This window comes from Elephantulus edwardii, unplaced genomic scaffold (genome assembly GCF_000299155.1).
Source record: "Elephantulus edwardii isolate Elephantulus edwardi_28Jun2011 unplaced genomic scaffold, EleEdw1.0 scaffold00068, whole genome shotgun sequence".
Taxonomy (NCBI): domain Eukaryota; kingdom Metazoa; phylum Chordata; class Mammalia; order Macroscelidea; family Macroscelididae; genus Elephantulus; species Elephantulus edwardii.
In genome coordinates this window covers 578,520-599,658 of record NW_006399818.1, presented here as the reverse complement: position 1 = coordinate 599,658, position 21,139 = coordinate 578,520, and the positions used below count along the sequence as shown (strand labels likewise).

The window sequence follows — 21,139 nt, the reverse complement described above, 5'->3', positions numbered from 1 at the left end:
TTGGGGAAATGCATTAGACTAATCTGACCAGTCCTTGAAGGATATCATGCATGGAAGGGTGGAAGGACAACACAGGAGAGAAAGACCCTGGGTGAGATGGATTGACACAGTGACTATGGTGAAAGGGGCAGGTGTGTTTGAGACAGTGAGATTGGCTCAGGGTAAGACAGGCGTCAGAGCTATTGTGCATAGGGTCTCTATGAGTCGCAGGTGATGCTGTGACATAATAACAACAACAGTCTGAAAAAAAATATTTTCCTGGTATTGACTTTTTATCCATTTCATTTTTGACCTAACTCTTTTGAGTATCTTCAGATTCAGCACTGTAAAATGTCTTGCTTTTCTTTAAATGACATCTCCTTCTGTATTATATACTCTGAGTAGTCAAGTGAATTCGTTCTTAATGGTTTCCCTACCTGGTGCTTTCAAGGTTGTTTCTGTACCTTCACGCCAAACCATAGCTGGCATTCTAGCAGGTTTTCAGGGGCAGTTAATTACATGTAAGGAGATTGTTATCTTTCCCCCTTTGAATAACAGTGGATTCAAACCAAGTGCCTTGAGGTTAGCAGAGATGTTTTCTGATTACATCTGTAATCAGATTGACTCAGTTATCCCTTAATTACTGGCTGAAACAGGATTTTGTTCTTTTTATGGTACAGTGTAGTTTGCAATATCCTTTCTGATACATTCTTTAATTTGAGCCCTCACTACAATCTCTTGAGGTTTGAATTTTTATTCTCATTTTGTGGATAGAGAGGCTAAGGAATTGTCAGTTATCTTGTTGCATTTTGACTCTGCAGCATCTACGGCAGTAGTAATATTTAGCACTTCAGTTCAGCTCTGGTTGAATACACTGGTTTCCTAGTGGTGAGGAGCTGGGCTACTAACATAAAGGCCCATGGTTCAAATCCAAAACATGCTCTTCTGGAGAAAGACGAGCACCATCTTTCCATGCAGTTTACTGTCCTTAAAATCCACCAGATATTCAACAGTGAGTCGCTTCTGATTCAATAGCACATAACAAAATTCGACTTTAGATTTTTGGTATAATTTCATTTACATTCATTCTCTGCTTATAATCATCAAATTGCCTTAAAAATAATCAGTGTAGATAGATAATTATTTTCATTTTAGAAATATTTGTATGAGACAAAAATACGATTTTTTTTCCTTTTGTGATTTTTTTCCCCCCTGAGTTACTGTCTTTTTGTCAGCCATGATTGCAGATTCCAAGTTTTTTTCAGTCTCTGTACCTCATTGCCCTCCATTCTGTAATTAAATTCTAGCAATTCTAGCACTTGAATTTGTCCTTTCCCGTCTATTTTCATTGCCACATTTCAGACCATTTTTATTTCTCATTTTGAACTGTTTCCGTAACATCTTCTAATCCCTGTTCATCTTGTGTCCCACCCTGGAACCAGTGTGATACTTGTTTAAAAATCAATCTGATTTTGTTGTTTTACTCTTTGAAGCCTGCAGTAGGATCCCATTTGCTCATCTGGGGTCAAGTTTGGTCTCGATAGCTTGACCTTTTCGGGCCCACTGCATTCTGCTCCAGTGCTTATCATTTGTCAGACTTGCTGTTCCTTTCATAGTCCTTTCTGTAGCTCATTTGGTTCTTTTCTTCTACTGAAATTATATACTTAACTACTGCGCCTCACCGTGGAATCTCAGTAAATGGTTACTGCATGACTGACCACCAGGACCACACAAGTAATTAATGATTGGTTGGGAGTAGAAATTAGATCTCCTAACTCAAGTCAAAGAATTTTTTTAAAAACCTGTATCATGTGGCTGTTTTCAGAATTACATTTAAGTTTGTGCCGTGAACATAATTTCAGATTTGTTGTTATGTACCATCAAGTCAAAGCTGACCTTCAAGCAGGTTTTCTGAGGTCTCCCATCATTCTCCCACAGGGCAAACTGTTTACCATTGGGTTGGCAGTGCAGCTCCTGACCCACTAGACCTCTAAGACTCTAGGTATTTGCAGAAGTAACAACTTCCAAAATCAGTAGTCATGTTTGGTTCTTAGCAACACTTTTGAAAAAAAATTACCTCATTATTAATTTTGTTTAAAATATATTTAGTTTATCTTATGAACCAGAAGTTACATAGGAAATTTTATGAAGATTTAACAGTTTTGTGGTAGAGAGACTACAAAGGGGAATAAATACTTGTTTTTCCATCTTTAAGACTTGTGAAGTACATGTTTATATCTTCAGTTTGCATCAGCTTTCTTCTTTAAGAAATTTAAATACATACAATATAAATAAGACATATATCCTGTCTTTACAAATAATTTAACAGTGATTTTTAAAAAAATTAATTTCTTGCGGTAGGCAGGGAGGAAAATGTGCAACAACGAATGATTGGAAATCCAGGTTCTCTATAAACTTTTATTAACATCTCAATAAAAAATGGAAAATTAATTTTTCTGTTAAAGATTTCAACCTTTTGATAACAGTAGAAAGTTTTCCTTTAAAACCATCATCCCATAAGTCAAAGTACCATCTGTATTTTTAGCTCTTCTATCTAATTTTTACAGGTTAGAAGAATATTTAAAGATAAATTGAAATAATCTTTCCTACCCCTCCCCTTAAAACTAGTGGATAGATCCCCTAATTTTTCATACTCTTCCCCATTCATACTGGGCAATTCTGAAGTTAGGTTCGTTTTCAATCTGGGTTTTACATACTTAGGTGTAGAAAGTTTTGCATTATAATGATTATGTATGAGATACCTAATATCTGCTTGTCCTTAAAAATTATCTTAAATCTTTGTATTTTTACTTACTGTTATATCTGTAAGTTTTGCAAAATTTTGAAGTTTTTTTCTTATGCATAGAATACCAACTGTTAATTGCCCTCTTATTTTCATAGAAATTGAATTTTAATGGATAATTATTTTAAGATAGATAAGCCACTTTATGTAGATAGGCTGTTTGTGGATAATATGAAACTAAAGCAGTTAATGATTTTTCACACTTTGATCTAACACGTCTCCAGAACTTTTATAGCATTTGAGTAAAAACTTCTTAATCTATTTGAGTTATGAAAACCTTTGTGAATCTGATGAAAACTGAAGTCGTTCCCTAGAAAAATACATATGGGCACATTGGCATAAAATATTTTTAATTTCATAGAATTTATCTGCTTTATAGAGAATGTTAACTGCTTTAGTCATTACTAAAATCATAAGTATCATTATACCACTTTCGTGGTGGTTATGTGCCCTCGAGTCGCCTGTGACTCATAGTAGTTCTATTGTATCTTCCAAGTTTGCTTTAAATTGTCATTCACAGGGGAGCTCTGGTGGCCTAGTGGCAAGGAGCTGCAGCTATAATCCCAGAGTCTCACGGTGTGAATCCACCAGATGCTTTGCCGGGAAAAGGAGGGACAATCTCCTCCTGTACCAGTCAGATCTGATTTGATGGTACACTCACACACACACAAAAAAATTGTCATTCACTAGATGGAAATGAATTTGCTTGGGTTTTGTCTTATAAAACCATCGAATATGCTAATTATTAACAGTTTCCCTCATTTGTGTGAGTATTCCTTATATTGTCATCTGTACTTGATAGCATTGCTTGATTCAGTACTTTTGGCTATCAGCACAACAGACTGTAAACTATGCCTAAAGCAGAGCTACTGCTTCATTGCTTTGAAAGTAGGAAATAAATGCATACTCTGAGAAGGGTTTTGAGAAGGTAAAATATTTTCAACAGTCACGTATTTTAAATAGTTCTCTAGTCAGTAATATTAACTGACTGCATATAAATATTATGGCCACAGACATACTTTTATCTATACATTATTTTGAAAATAATTTCTAAACCACTACCAACCTTTTTAGTTGGGAAGCTATTACACAAGACTGGCTCTTTGAAAAACTGAAAGTACTGGTAATCTTGTGCCCAAATTCTCATGTTTTTAGTATGCTCTATTCAGTTCACAGCTGTCCCCTTTAGGTAGGATCATGTTCTCAGTTGGCAGTGGAAGGCATGCTTCCCTTGTTATTCCGGGCTTTATAAGCATTTGATTTTGTGACCCTTCTAACCAAAAGCAAAGCACTATTAGTCATACAGAATTGTTCCTTAACCTGAACTTTTTGTGTTCTGTTTTCAATAGATTAGGAAGGAAGGAAAAACTTTCTTAGAACAAGACAGGAAGTGACTTTTTAAATACAACCATGGAACATCATAGTTTTGGTGGGATTCTGCTGCTACTGTTTTGTTAGGAAAGACTTAGTGGTATAAGGGTTATGCACTCAGCTGCCAGCTGAAACGTCAGCAATTTGAAACCACCAGACACTCCGTGGGAGAAAGATAAGACAGAGTCCGTTTCCGTAAAGATCACAGCCTTGGAAACCCAATGAAGCAATTTCTGCTTCCTTCCAGGATTGTTGTGAGTCAGAATCTTGACGTTAGTGGAGTTTTTTGGTATATGATCTACCAGTTATTGTTTGAGTATTGTTGAGCCATATAAGTCACTGTTTGGTGTATGGTCTACTAGTTATAATTTAGACTTTCCAGTCATAAGATAATTTACCCAAATCCCTGTTTGTACTAGCTCACCATGCCTTCTCCTATGCCTGAGTACCTGAATGTGCACTACATTGGGGAGTCGGCCTCCAGATTGCTGTTCTTATCAATGCACTGGGCACTTTCGATTCCTTCTTTCCAAGCTCTAGGGTGAGTGTTTTGAAGTCCTTGAGTATAAATGTAATTTTTGTAGCACAAGTGTATATTGAAAAGAAAAAAAACACACACGCACACAAACCAACAAAACTTGTTTGAGTAGGATTTATGGAAAAGAAAGAAAAATCATATAGCATAATTTTTTGTTCATATAACCAATCATAGTCACTAACCAATATTTTACATACTTTAACCTAGAAGAGTTATTTGTATTACATAATACAACTGAGTTAACAATCTAGATGGGCTATATGCAGAGTTGCTGATAAACCATACCTGGCATTTGTAGTAGGTCATCTTAGATTGACACAGGGATAAGGAGGCAATTGTTTTTATTGCTTTAACTTTCAAAGCTATCTTCAGCTCATCATGAGCTCATGCACAATGGATCAAACTAGTTCTGCACCAATCCCCTGATCAATTTTTAGTCAGACAGTGAAGCCTTTCAAGACTTTCAGTGGCTGATTTTCAGAAATAGATTGCCAGGCCTTTCTTTCTATTTTGCTTTAGTCTAGGACCGTTGTTTTCTTCCCATTCCTCCTCTGCTTCTCCTTACTAAAAGTTCATCCACGGTGTTCACTATGAAACTAAAATCTGCTTCAAGCAGTTATTGCATTCCAGTCTTTTGTTATTTTTATACAAAAAGGGGGAAAGCAGACCTCATGGTACTACTACAATGATCTGCAGATTTTGGTCCTGTTACAGAAGAACACATCTTTATTGTAATCAGGTCATATGAAAAAATTATCTAGTAGAACAAACTTCATCTTTACCTAAAATTTGCCGTGTTTACTTAGTATGCTGTAAAGTAACTGATAACAAGTGACAAAGAGTGAGAACCGTCAAGCCCACAGTAAGAAGATTATGGCTCTAGTCACAGAACCTCTTCATGCCAATATGATTTAGTATGCAGTGCTCTTCAATATGAACGGGAATAACTGCTCATCCCTTGCCCTTAAGCATCAATGAATCATACGCTTAAATAATACCATTAGGAAGGTAAAAAAGCCCGATTTATAGTAGTTGACCTTTATAAAACAATTATTACGGCAATGAATGAATGGAAATCCAAAACCTCTGTAAAAAAAAATTATAAAAAAAAGAAAAACATTCAATGTAATTCACCACATTAACAAGAATAATATGATCCTAACAATTGATGTAAAAACGGGATTTGACAAAATCCAACACCCCTTCCTAATTAAAACACTCAGCAAAATAGGAATAGAAGGGAATTTCCTCAATATAGTGAAAAGTATATATGCAAAACCAAGAGCCAATATCATTCTCAGTGGAGAAAGACTGAAAAGCATTTTCCTTGGAAATAAAGCTCAGACGAGGATGCCTGCTTCCACCACTCCTAGTCAATATTGTATTGGGAGCACTTGCTAGTGCAATACAAAAAGGAAATAAGAGTTATCCAGATCAACAAAAAGTTGGTTAACCTGTTGATATATGCAGAAGATTTGATAGTATACACAGAAAACCTCAAAGACGCAACAACAACAAAAAAATCTGTTAGAGCTAGTGGACCATTTTAGTAGAGTGGCATGATACAAAATCAGTGTACAAAAGTCAGTTGGATCCTCAACAGTGACAAAGAAAACACAAAGAACGAAATCGAGAAACCAATACCATTTATAATAGCCAAGCACATATTGAGATGCTTGGGAATGAACCTAACTAGAAACACAAAAGACCTTTACAAAGAAAACTAAAGAACATTTCTATGAGAAATAAAAAAGACTTAAATGGAAAAAAAAACCAAAACAATTATTAGCTCCTTCTCCTAAAACAACACTTGACTTTTCAAATTCTTCATTTTGTTTTTTAAGAAAACACTGGAATATATTAAAATTTTATATGTTCTCAATAAGTAGAATTTAAATAAAAAGAGAAAACCTAAAGGGGACTTCTCAAGCTGAAATAAGTAAAAACCAGACTTGAGCTCGAGTTGCAGTACTGAAAGGATTCTGTGGGCAAAATCTTGATCAATGCAGGAAGTGTCAAAAGAAAATAGTACAGGCACTCTACCAAAAAGAATTAGTTGACACTGAAACATTCAGGAAATAACATATGATCATGAGCCAGTGCTAATGAAGCTGCACGGAAGGCACTGGCAAAAAATAAGATCCCAGAAATTGATGAAATATCAGTTGACATATTTTAACAAATAGATGCAACCCGGAACATGCTCACTAGTCTGTTGTATTGAGTCAAATTGTCAGATAATTTGCAAGACAGCTACCTAACCAGCTGACTGGAAGAAGTTAATTTTTGTTCCTATTCCAACAAAAGGTGATCCAACAGAATCTGGAAATTATTGAGCAGTATCATTACTATCACATGTCTTGACGAAGATCATTAAAGAACAACTGGAATATTCCAACAACAGGGAACTTCCAGAAATTCAAATTGGATTCAGAAGAGGCCCTGGAACCCGGGTCATCATTACTGATAGCAACTGGATTTTGGTTGAAAATATAAGGGAACACAAGAAAGTAGTTTATTTGTGTTTTATTGCTATACAAAAAGGCATTTGACTATAGATGATAACAAATTATGGATAACATTGTAAAGAATGAGAATACCAGAACACTTACTTTTGCACACCAAGAAGCAGTTGTCCAAATAGAGCCAAGGAACATTGACTTGATTTAAAATTTGAAAAGGTGTATGTCTGGATATCCTTTCTCCATACCTATTCAGTGTGTATGCCCAGCATATAATTTGAGAAGATGGAGTATATGAAAAAGAATGTGGCATCAGGATCAGAGGAAGACCTACTCAGTAGCCTATACTTTATGCAGATGACACAAACTTTTTTGTTGAAAGTAAAGGAGATTGAATCATTCACTGCTGAAGATCAAAAATTATAGCTTTCAATATGAATTACATCTCTGTATCAGGAAAAGAGAATCCTCACCACTAGACCAATAGGCAACATCATGATAGATGGAGAACAAATAGAAATTTTCAATAAGTTTATTTTACTTGAATCCACAAATCAACACCTATGGTAACAGCTGTCAAGAAAACAAAAGATGAGTTATATTGAGGAAATCTACTGTTAAGGACCTCTCTAAAGTTCTAAAGAGTGAGAATGGTAGTTTAAAAGCTAAGGTTTGCCTGAGCCAAACTGATATTTTCATTTGCTTCCGATGCATCTGAAAGTTGGGCAGTAAATCAGGATGACAGAAGAATAATTGATGCCTTTGAATTAATGGTATTGGAGAGAAATACTGAACATCCTACAGACTGTCAAAGGAACAAAGTGATCTGTTTTGCAGGAGATGTAACCAGGTTGCTCCTTTGAGGCAGTGGATAGGGAAACTTCATTTCACATACTTTGTACATGTCAAGATTAACCATTCCTTTGAAAAGGACATCATTGTAGGAAAGGTGGAGAGAGAGAGAGAACCTCAACAAGATAAATTGACAGTGTTTGCCAACTCGGGCCTGGTGCATATTAGAAATGGTGAGGATGGCACAGGTTAGTGCAGGGTTCAGACCTGTTATTCATAGGGTCACTAGCAGTTGCATTTGACTTGATAGTACCTAACAAGAAAACCAAAAAGTTTCTTAAGCTTTTAACTTGCATACATTGTTGTTGAAGTTAGCTGGGGATAGTTTTAATAGATTATCAATTATAGTAAAAGAATTAAAGGAAAGACTTCAAGAGGAAAATTTTCACACTTCAATTATTCATAATACTGTTGACCTTTAAGAACTTCTGTAAAATTGGATGTAATTATCCTATGGAAGTAACTTATCTTTGAAGAGATAAAATATGAGGTTTCTAGTTATAAAAAAAAGTAATTTTATAATGGTGCCCACCTTCTCTATGATTTCTGAAAAATCCATTTCAGCATAATAGCTAGCAGATTTTTTGCCATTAGAGTAAAAATTGATTATTCATTTAACACCATTGATTACTACATAAAATCTTTTTTTAACCTTGTCTGTATTATTGATGAGCTTATTTGTGTGTTGGCTTAATCAGATAACAAAGACAAAATACTAATGACAGAGAAAAATCTATTATGTGATAATAAATGCTTTTCCAAATCTCTTAGTAATTGATATTGGTTGCATTTTTATTTCTGTATACAAAACCTAAGTTTTCTACAGAAAAACAGATGAACAACACATTAATCATTTTCTAAAAGTCAAATTTGTTTTAACCACTTATCTTAATGGAGGGAAATGTTTGTTTAAAAAATGTGCAGTTAATATCATTTGTATTTTGCGTCTGTAATTTACAGGGATATTGTTTTTATATGTAACATTTATAATTTTAATGTTTATAGGAACTCAGTTTTTTTCTTTTAAATTCTTTCTGCATAATTTGGTGATAAACAGTTGTAAGCTAAGACCCAGTTTGGTTTCAGAGTACTTGAGTTGATTTTCTGGAATAAAAATTCAGCAAATCGCTCTAGTTGGTGTTTTTGTCCTGAGCCAATCCCATCATCTCCAACAGACCTAATCCCAGTCACTGAGTCAATCCATCTCATCCTGGGTCTTCCTCTCCTGTGTTGTCCCTCCATGCTTCCAAGCATGATGGCCCTCTCCAAGGACTAGTCCTTCCCGGCCACATGCCCAGAGTATATGAGACAGAGCCTCAAGTCCTTGCCTTTAAAGAACAACTTGGTTTTCCCCTCCAAGACAAACCTGTTTGTTCTGGTAGTCCATTGTATGGTCAACACTCCTCTCCAGCGCCACAACTCAAAAGCATCAAACTTTCTTTTTTCATCTTTAGTTACCATCCAGCTCCCAGATGCATAGCAGGTAATTGCAAAGACCATAGCCTGTGTCAGGCACACCTTAGTCTCCAGACTGATATCGTGCTCTTCAATACTCTGGAGAGGTCCCTGACAGCAGATTTCCCCACTGTAGTTCATCTTTTGATTTCCTAAGTGCTGGTGACAAGAGTGTTGATTGTAGGACCAACAAGTTACAATCTCAGTCTCTTTTCTGTCCATCAGGAAGCTTCTAATTGGCCCAGATGAGAATTTTTGTTTTCTTGATATTGAACTTAAATCCATATTGAAGACTACTGTCCTTGACTTTCTGCAGCAAGCGCTTCAGATCTTCTTCAGTTTAAGCAAGCAAGGTTATGTCATCTGCATAATGTAGGTTGTTGATGAGTCTTCCTCTAATCCTGATGCCACACTCCTCCTCATAAAGCCCTGCTTCCTAAAAGATCTGTTCTGCATGTAGATTGAAAAGGTATGGAGATAGGATGCATCTCTCACATACTCCTTCCCTGATTTTGAACTATACAGTGTTTCCCTGCTCTCTTCCTGGTCCAAGTATAGATTTTGGATAAGCACAGTGAAGTGTTCTGGGATCCTGATTCTTCTCAAGGTTAGCCACAATTTGTTTAGTCACATGCCTTTGTATAGTCAGTGAAACACAGATACACATTCGTCTGGTACTTACTACTTTCAGCCAAGATCCACCTAAGGTTGGTTATGATGTCCTAAGGTGACAGCCTCTTCTAAAGCCAGCCTGCACATCTGGCAGTTCTCTGCTGATGTCCTTTTTCAGTTGTTTCTAGATAATCTTCAGCAGGATCTTGCATGCGTGTGGTACTAGTGATATTGTTCGATCATTTCCACATTGTTTTGGGTCATCTCTTTTTGGAATGGGAATAAACACTAATTTCTTTTTTTTTCCTTTTTTTTTTAACAGCATCAGAAATCCTTTATTTAAAGGTCATGGCTGTTTACGGAATAGATGACTCAACAGCCAATTCTTTTTTGAATAATACCTCTGTATACTCCTTTCATCTTCTTTTGATACTGCCTGGGTCATTCAACGTTCTACTTTCAGCATCCTTAAGTATTGTAACTCAAGGCTATTCGTTCTTCAGTTCCTTAAGCTTAAGAAATGTCGAGTGAGTTCATTCCTTTTGATTTTCTAACTCTAGCTCCTTGCACATTTCATTATAATACTTTGTTTTGTCTGCCTTTTGAAATCTTCTGGTCAGCTCCTTAATTTCTTGATTTCTTCCCTTTGTTCTGGCTTCTCAGTGTTGTGGTGAAATAGTCATAGTCTCTTCTGGCATCCATTTTGGTCTTGTCTTTCTCCTCTGTCTTTTCAGTGACTTTTTGCATTCTTGATGTTCTTGATATCCTCTCACAATTCATCTGGTCTTCACTCATTTGTGCTCAAGGCTTCAAACCTGTTCCTGAGATAAAGCATAGTTGTACTAAAAATATATGTAGAATTCACTTTGATTTTGCTTTTTTTATTTCCTTATAATTCAGTTTTGTAGAACCTAGGGCTCTGGTTGGAAGCAAAAATACCTACTAGCTTATTATTTCTCAGTTGTTGCTTTTCATCTTTTTTTGCTGCTTATTGTCTACCATCAAGATAAGACTGGCTTATAGCTGATGCTTCAGCAAGTTTTCAGAGGCAGTAAATAACACGGGAGTTGATTGTCCATATTTCTCCAGTTGAACAGCTGGCAGATTCAAATCGCGTGCCTTTGGGTTGACAGCCAGTTCCTTACCATTAGCCCCTCAGACCTTCCTTTGCTTAGCAATATGCTTAATCATGTTGATGTTCTCTCATCTTCTATATTTGTATTCTGTAATTTTTTTCCCCCTAAATCTCCCCAATTTCAAGATTACTTTCTTAAGTAATACTCTCCAGAGATAACCACCCCTACCATTAACACTTTGGTACCCTGTAAATTTGCAAATTTTCTCTCACCTGTGTTTAGCACTTAAGGTAGAGGATCATAGAAGTGAGGAAAACCCTCAGAGATGTATTGATGCCATGATACTAACAGCATACTTAAGCACAGTGGAGATAGTGCAGCATCAGGCAGGGTTTAGATCTCTTGTATATTGGGTTACTTTGAAGTCGACCCTTCAGCACCAGACAATAATGAGTTGGAAGCTACTTTATGACAGTAGGTTCGATTGTGTAATAAATAGGTGATGAAGGTTTAAAACTCTGATGTGTAATTGTTACTCTAATGCTTTTTCATTGCTTTCATGCTACTGAAATTTCTAATTCAAACATTTAGAAAGAGCATTTGGCCTTTCTTGTCTCTTATTAGTCCTGATAAACCCATTGTATATAGAGGAACTGCAGAAAGTCAAGGACTGCAGGCTTCAGTATAGATTGAAGCTCAACATGAAGAAAACAAAGATTCTCACCTCTGAGCCAATTGACAGCATCATGGTAGACGTAGAAGAGATTGAAATTGTTAACAATTTCAGCTAGTTTGGGTCCATGGTCAACACTCATGTGAAAGCAAAAGCAAAAGATGAATTGCATTGGGGAAATCTGCTGTCAGGGACCTCTCCAGATTGCTAAAAAGCAGTGTGTATCTAGAGAGTAAGGTGAGACTGACCCAAGCCATGGTCTTGGCAATCACTTGGCTGTGTATCAGAGAGCTGGATAAGGACTAAAGATGATAGAAGAATAGATGCCTTTGAATTGTGGTATTGGAGAAATGTATTGAACATACTATTGACTGCCTAGAGAATAAACAAGTCTATTTACATAGAGTGAAACCAAGCTGTTCCTTGGAGACAAGGATTTTGGGGCTCTAACTCACATAGTCTAGGCATGTTGCCAGGAGAGAACAGTCCTTAGGAAACAGCATTGTACTTGCAAAGGAGGAGGGACAATGCAGGAGAGGAAGACCCTGGATGAGATGGATTGACACAGTTAACTGAGGTAATGGGGATAAGTGTCTCAGAGACAGTGAGATTTGTTCAGGATAGAGCAGCGTTGAGAGCTCTTGTACATAGGGTCACTATGAGTCAAAGGTGACTTGACAGCACATAACAATAAACAATTGATTCACAGGGAGACTAAAAACAAGTGGATATAGCTTTTTGGGTGGTAATGTTTTATATGATACATTATTAAAGAATAAACCATTCGTCCTAGGAAATTGACTACTGCCATCAAGTAATCCTGATTATGCCTTCCCCATTTTTTATATTTAACAAGTATTGATTAAAGTCCTAGTCTTTCAAAACACCTATTATGCATCTGGGAACTGGGTAGTAAGGATGACAGGAGAAGAATCAGTGCTTTTGAGCTCTGGTATTGAAGTACTCAATGTCCTATGGACTTCCTAAAGAACAAACAGATATGTCATGGAGTACACACAGTCAGATGCTCCTTTGGAGACAAAGATGATAAGCTTCATTTCACGTACTTTGGGCATGTTGCTAGTAGGGGCGGTTTTTTTGAGAGGGACATAATACTTGAAAAGGTGGAAGGTCAATGAAAGAGAAGACGACCTTCAAAAAGATAGACTGATAGAGTGTCTCTGGCAGTGGACTTGTGTGTTGGGGATGATGAGGATGGCGCAGGATAGGACAGTGTTCAGATCTATTGTGCATAGCTTCAATGTGAGTCGTACTCAGCTTGATATTACTTCACAACAGTGTTCATTGAAAGAAAAGGATTGCATTCTTTTGCTTTTTTTTTTTTAAGTGCAATATTCATCTGTCTCCATGAAATCTTTTTTGGTTTGAAATATTACTTATAGCTGGTGTAAATTGTCTGAGTAGTTAAAAACCCAGCAGATACTTACTTTTCTAAGAAATTCTTCACAGTTTCTATGAATTGTACAAAACAGAATTGTACTTGCCCAGATGGACAGTGTAATTTTAGCTAAGTGATATTTTATTCTTAAAGCTGAGTTACAAAGTGTATAAAATTTAATAACATCTGACTTTTGGTTTTTGTTTTGCACAGGCAAGAAAACAGCATATCATTGGTGAAAGCTTATTGGAATGAGCTTTTTACTCTTGGTCTTGCTCAGTGCTGGCAAGTAATGAATGTGGCAACTATATTAGCAACATTTGTCAATTGTCTTCACAGTAGCCTTCAACAAGGTAAAAACATTATTCACTTTCTTGGATATGCAGAAGAGAATTAGTTGTATGAAATTTTAGGATTAAAGTTAGATATTTGATGATTATTCTTCATTTGCAATAACATTCTTTTCCTTCAGATAGTTTTTACATTTTGATACATTCATCCAAACATTTTAAGTGAGAGTACAACAAAACTGTGAAGCAAGCATATTTAAATCTAGATGACTATTTCTCACCAGGCCCTGTGCTATCACATTTTTGTAGAGGTACCCAGAAATTTGAGATTACTTATATGTGATCAGACATTTCAATGAGACTTTAACTACCTTTTTACCAACTTGGATTCATTGCCATTGAATTATTTCCCACTCATCACAGCCCTCCATTAGATTTTTCAAGCCTGTAATTCTTGATGGGAGAGAATACTACTCTTTTTTTATTATTATTATTAATTTCAATGAACATTTACAGAGATTTTGGATTTCCGTTCATTCATTGTTGTTTTCTCCCCGCCCCCACCCCCACCCCCAGTTTGCTTTTTTCTTTGAAAATTAAAAGAAAAATTCTTTCGTTGGTATACAATCCCCTCGCCCCACCCCCACCTACTCCATTCTGCAACCTGCATTCCAGACTCTTACGATAATCATAATGCCCTATAATATATTGCTTTAAAACTGTTCTCTCCCTCATCTGTTTCAATACAGTATACATAATTCATCTAGTTTTTCTCATTCTTACCACAACCCTGATGTCAGTCCAATTCTACAGCAGTGGCGCTATGCAGTTTTTGTCCTTTTGTGACCATGATATTTCACTCAGCATAATGTCCTCAAGGGTCACCCATTTTGAATAATATTGCATGAGTTCCTTGTTTTTCAACGCAGCGTAGTAGTATTCCATTGTGTGAATATACAGAGAAGCTGTGGTATACTTACACAATGGGATACTGCCCATTTTTATCTTAAGGCTAGATTGAACTTCAGAGAGTGCACAACCTTTTGGTACTTTTATTAGCTTTTAAATAATGTTTAACATTGCTAAAATTATTCTTACTCTTTTTTTTCTCCTTAGATATCACAGTGAGTAGAAAGTTCTTTCATTTGAGGACCTAGGCGGTCACTGATTTGTGAATGCCAAACTTGAGATTGGCATATCTGTAATCAGGAGTGTGCTTATCTTAGAATGAGGAGAACTGACTGATTTCACAGAAATAATTTTTAAATTAAAAATTAACTTTTCATTCCTTTACCATATTGCAGTCTCACATTTTATGTTATTTTATAAATCATCTATCACCTCTTGTTATATCAAGAAATCACTGTAATGTCACCAGCAGTTGCAGTCTAAAAGAAAGTCTAGACACTACATCTTATGAACTCCTAGCTCTGATTTAGATTGTTTGTTTTTGAGTCAGAACCAACCCATAAGTGACCCTCCAGGAGGGTTTCAGAGGCAGTAAATCACACAGGAGAAGATTGCCCACCCTTCTCCTGCAGAGCAGCTGGTGGAATCGAACCATGTGCCTTTGGGATTGCAGCATAACTTTTTACCATTGGACCACCAGAATTCCCTAGCTCAGGTTATGTTTCATAAAATAAGTATACTGTGTTACACTGCTTGAACTGCTCTGGAGGTATGGGGCTCAACCACAAAGTAGGTAGTGCTTTGAACTCAGCAGGAGAAAAAGGAGGCAGTCTGCTTTTTTACAATTACAGCCTTGGAAACCATATGGAGCAGTTCTGCTTCATGCTAAAGCGTTGTTATGAGTCAGAATCTACTTTATGCCAATGGGTTTGGTTTGGGTGGTATGCTGTTTACCTCCAATAAAGTTACAGTTGACCAATCAAAAGTTTTAGTCCTCTTCCTTCATAGTAAATTAAAATATTTATTGTAACACTTCATTTTACTCAGTTTTTCTTTGGTCTTGCCTGTGTTTTTTGCTACATTTGCTTTATTAAAGTAGTGTTAAGGAGCTCTGGTGATATAACCCTTAGAGTTTTGCATTGTTGAGCAAAGGCCAGTGTATCTCCAATGTTTCTAATCAGATCATTGCTTGTGTTCTGAAGTGAAGGAATTTTCTAATCACTGTAGCATTTAGAAAAGAAAAAACCCACAAGTAAGACTATCTCTAGGGCTGTTCAATGCTGTTTAGGAATGAGATTATATTTGCTATGGTGAGCTAATAACAGATACCAAAGGCTGTGGACCCTCCTGAAGTTGAATCTATCTGCAGCTTCTTGGTAAAAAGATGGATGCTTCTTTCCTGCTAAGATTTGCAGCCTTGGGTCCTGATTGGTAGTCGTTCTGAGTCAAAATTGACTAAAAATGTGTGAAAAGTAATAGTGTCGGTAATATTAAAAACTGAGGGGGGTTTTTGCTAATACTTTTTTTTTTCATTGTTGCGTGTTTTCTTCCCTCCCCCCTTCACTAATATTTTCCCATCCACTATAGGTTTAAATAAAATATTAACTTAAAAATTTTAACCTTCTGTACTTTGGCCAGTTTTCAGGAAGTTTTCTTTATGACTTGACTTTGCAAAGATAGCTTGAAAGGAAATAAGACATTTAGATTTTTGTTATTTTTCTTTCAGATTTTTTTAATACTTTATTTTTAATGAGGATGATCTGAATCATCCTCATTAAAATGAGGACGGTTAGTTAGCTTTATATACAAGTTATACTGAATTTTAAACCTTTATTGGTTATAGTGAAACCTAGAATTTAGTAAAAATGAAATGTATTGTTTGTTCACTAGAATCATGTATTTTAAACAAAAAAACTTTTTTTGTTCATTTATTTTACATTAAAGATAAAATGTCCACAGAAAAAAGAAAATTATTAATGGATCATATCTTCAAACTACAAGAGTTTTGTAACAGCATGGTTAAACTCTGCATTGATGGATATGAATATGCCTACCTAAAGGCAATAGTTCTCTTCAGTCCAGGTAAATATAAGCATTGACTTCTCATTTAAAATGTGATGTTTACAAATGTTGAGAAATCAGAATCTTCAAGCCTTGTGAAAAGAAATATAAGATTAGGGGCTGGATTTGGGAAGCAGATTGTTCCTCAAACTATTGAAGAATTACCATATAATGCAGGAATTCCAATTCTAAGTAGGTGTGGGTGTGTGTTGGTGTGTGTTGATACATATATAAATATAGATGATGATTGATAGATAGATCGAATGATCGATCTAAAGGTGACTGCAGCAGTGCTTAAGAATGTGAGAGGTGATGAGGTTGATACAGGATAGGACAGGGTGCATATCTTAGATCTGTTGTTCTTAGGATTACTGTGAGTTGTACTTGACTCATTGGCACCTAACACCACCACCACAACATGAAGATTTGTGCATGAACATAGTGTGATCATTCAGAGTAGCCAGAAAGTGGAACATTCCAGGTGTCCGTGAGCTGATGAATGGATAGAGAAATCTGGTAATATGTAAACAATGGAATATTGTTTAACAGTGAAAAAGAGAAGAAAGTATTAGTATATAATGTAGCCCAGATGAACCATTATGCTGAGAAAAGAAGCTAGGCACAAAGGACCATAGATTTTATATTCCATTTATCTGAAACATCTAGAATAGGCAAGTCTTGGAGAACGTACAGTCAGTGTGCTCCTTGGGGAAAAAAGATGATAAATCTTTGTCTCACATCTTTTGGGCATTTTTAGGAGAATTTATTCCTTGCAGAGGTATATCATGCTTGGAAAAGTAGAGGGAAGGAGGAAGTCCTTCAATGATGAGGAGCAACATAGTGACTGCAGCAATGGGCTTGAGTGTGTCAGATTGTGAGGTTCAAATCTATTGCTTATAAGGTTGCTGTGAGTGCTCCTCTACTCAATGGCACCTAACAATAGTTGTTGTGTACCAGAGTCAGAACTGACCCTCCAGAGGTTTTTTAGAGGCAGTTAATTGCTTGGGAAGAGATTGCCCATTCTTCTCCCTTGGACCAACCCATGGCCTCAAACTGCTTACCTTCAGGATTGCAGTGCAACTTCTTGGCACAAAGCCACCAGAGCTCCCTCCCAACAACAGTGGATGCATAAAATAGATTTGCCCTCCCCCTTCCATCTCCACTCCTAATGTTTTATTAAATGAGCCTTCAGAACTCAGATAATAATGTACTTTTTTATCTTTCAGATCATCCAGGCCTAGAAAACATGGAACAGATTGAGAAATTTCAGGAAAAGGCTTATGTAGAATTCCAAGATTACATAACCAAAACCTATCCCGATGACACCTACAGGTAGGTGAAAGTTAAAAAGCTAAATTAATATTTTTAGTTTTTACTAATTTTTTATTTCATTGTTTTCCATTCCAAGAATAATTAACTTGGAACTTTGAAATATCAAGAATGCTATGTAAGGGAGCTCCAGTGGCCTAGTAACAAGAAGCAGTGCTGCCATCCTGAAGGCATGCAGATCAAATCCACCAGATGGTCTGCTGGAGAAGGAGGGACAAACTCCTCCTGTGCCAGTCAGACCCTGCTTGATGGTACACAACAAGAAATGAAAAAAAGAATACTGTGTACAGGGTCTCTCGAGTTTAAACTTTATTTTCTAGAATTGAAATAGTGCATTTTATTACTAAAAGGTGAAAACTCACTTTTATGAATGGAACTTCATTGTTCAGTAGTATTTTATAACTAATTTTGAAACATGCTTGGTAATATTTCTACTGTTGGCCAGTGGTTTTTTTTTAGAAGTAAAAAAAAATTCCTTATTAAGGTCAACTGTATTTTGGATTAGGGATAGCTAGTGTAGCAGAATAGTTAAGCATTCACATAGCAAAGCCAGAGTACTTGAATTTGAATCCTGACTCTGCCACTATATATATGTTGTTATGTACTGTCAAGTCACCTACAACCCATAGTGACCCTCTACACAGCAGCTCTGAATCCTGCCCTGTCCTGAGCCAGTCTCCCTAATTCTGAAACACCAACCCCCATTGCCCCAGTTACTGTATCAATCCATCACATCCAGGGTCCTCCTCTTCTGCAACCTTCCTCTACCCTTCTGAGCATGATGTCCTCCTCCAAGGACTGGTGCCTCCTGGCCAAAGTATGTGAGATGGAGCTTCAAAATCCTAGACTCCAAGGAAAAACTTGGTTTCACCCTCTCTAAGACCTATTTATTTTCTTGGCAGTCTATTGTATGTATGTTCCAGACTCTTCTCCAGCACCACAACTTGAAGGCATCGATTCTTCTGTCATCCTTAGTCATTGTCTAGCTCTCTGAAGCTGTTTTAAATTTTACATAGGAGATTATTTAGAATTTGGCTTTATTCTGTATTGTGTGTATATATGTATCTGTTTAATTTATACTGTGTTTCTTTCTCATTGACAAGCTCCCTTCCCTTTTTTGTTTTTCCTTAAGGTTATCCAGATTACTTCTCAGATTGCCAGCTTTGAGATTGATGAATGCTACAATCACTGAAGAATTATTTTTCAAAGGTCTCATTGGCAATGTACGAATTGACAGTGTCATCCCACATATTTTAAAAATGGAGCCTGCAGATTATAACTCTCAAATAATAGGTCAAGGCATTTGAAAGCTGCGAACCTGTTTTATCCCAAAACACAAGAAAACACCAAATTCAAACGCAAACTTAAACACCAAATGAACTCATTTCTTCTAGAATATCTGGAAATTTTCATTTTAGGGAGTAACTAAAATCCAAGATAGTTTAACCTCCTTAAGAAGAATTTTCAGAATGATTGGGCAGGTAGTAGAAATTGGAATTTCTTATCCTGTCTTGTTGTAAGTGAATAAGTAATACTATGAATCTATTCTTTATGAAGATGACACCTAAACTTGTCATCTTTATTAACAATTGTTTGACTATCTTAAGATACCTTATTCTATTTTACTTTAAAACAAATAAATTAGTCTTTATTTTTCAGAATTGTGTTCTATTCATATTTAACTTCATTGTCACTAATACAATCACATCTTTTTTAGAAATCCTTAAGAAGGATTTCCTGGGTTTTATTCTTCCATAAAATAATTTTGTTTTGTTTTAATTACTGTGTAAAAAGAAGATTATTTTATGCTCAATGATATAATGATAAAAATCTATTGGAGATAATTGAATATATATTTTTTGTCTTTTGTAAATATTACAGTGTCTTTTAGTCTATATTATCCTCATTGCTGGCAATGAGACATAGTCCATTCATGCTCTTCTGAGTTGACATTTTTAGTGTATGTTATTAGTTATAAGCACTTTTTATTTATGTAGCACAGATTTGTTTTTTATGATAATGTAGGGTTCATGTTTTAATATGTTTGGTTTTACTGCTGTGTTTTAAAAGTAGCGGAGACTGAGCCCAAAATGTTTCAGTACTTTAAAATAGATATTAAAGTTGTTGCTCTTCCATTCCACAAAAAGTATTCTGACCTCTTTTCTTTTCTGATAGTTTTATAGCTTTCTGGTCCTGCACTGGAATTTAACCAGTTATAATTAGGTCATTAGAGAGATTCACTGTTTTTTAAATAATTGGTTTATCATAGCTAATCCATGTTTTCAATGTGAACTAACAATTCTCTTAAAAAGATAATTTAGGTTGAGCTACCAGTCTATAGGCTGGTGCCTTGTATCCACCAGGTGCCCTGCACGTGAAAGATGGGGCAGAGTAGACACCAATTTTTCATTGTAGTAAAAAAGGAGGAGAAGCAACTTGAACTACGGTATGAAGCTGAGCCTTGTTATTGGCGCACCAAAACATTTTAGACTCTCCTTTGTCTTTCCCATTATTTTTCTTTCCAAACCTGGTACTATTAGGTATTTTTAGCTCTAAATCCATAATCAGTTATTCTGATATATTTTTTAAATTTTTAAAAAGAGATATTTTATTATATTCGAAATACATTTTTTACAAAAAATTTTACAGTAGATGAGAAACTGGATTTTTTCAGGAGTATGGATTTTATCAATTGCTTCTTTATAGTAAAAAGAATATTTAAAAGTAAAACATTATCAGCTCACAGTCTTTACCAATTTACTAAGGAGACTTTTTTCCCTTATTCAGAATTTTGTTAGCAGGTTCATTTGTCATTTTCCACTGGGAAAAATATATTTAGTATGAAATACTCAAATGGAAAAAAATCAGTGTTTAATGTAATAAGATAAGGATTGAGGAAAACAGTTCTTTAAAGCAATGTAGTAATGGTTAAGATATGTTTCTTTCAGGATTTTTCCTGATAAGAATGTAGTTATATATGGAAGCATTTTCAAATGGTATTAAAATACGGCCTGCATTGCAAAACTGCTAACATAATCTATTTCAGTGTCATATTTGTTCAGTTCTGATAATCCATTTTTGTTTATTTCTTTCATTTTGTTTTCATCCCAGAGTATGTCCCTTGAGCTCTGGTGGCCTAGTATTAGAGTTGGACTGCCAACCCAAAGGCAGATGAAATAAATCCACAACCTGCTCCATGTAAGGAAAATGGACAGTCTCTTGCCAAGCAATTTACTGCTACTAAAAACACTTCAGAGCCAGCTGGGTGGCATTTCTGACTGAACACTGCACAATAACAACATATTGAGAAAGCACTAGTAAGTAAATATC

The 21,139-nt window shown here is 35.8% G+C and overlaps 1 protein-coding gene across 1 annotated transcript in view; it reads left to right on the top strand.

Annotated features, from left to right (window-relative positions):
* Positions 1 to 19,249, top strand: part of NR2C1 (nuclear receptor subfamily 2, group C, member 1) — a 42,582-nt gene extending 23,333 nt beyond the window's left edge. The window contains exons 9-13 of the mRNA XM_006888487.1: positions 4,573 to 4,694; positions 13,434 to 13,573; positions 16,364 to 16,501; positions 17,707 to 17,812; positions 18,942 to 19,249. Coding sequence (XP_006888549.1) covers positions 4,573 to 4,694; positions 13,434 to 13,573; positions 16,364 to 16,501; positions 17,707 to 17,812; positions 18,942 to 19,116 — 681 coding nt within the window. The 3' untranslated portion in view covers positions 19,117 to 19,249. The remainder of the gene's footprint in view (positions 1 to 4,572; positions 4,695 to 13,433; positions 13,574 to 16,363; positions 16,502 to 17,706; positions 17,813 to 18,941) is intronic.
* Positions 19,250 to 21,139: the final 1,890 nt, after the last annotated feature.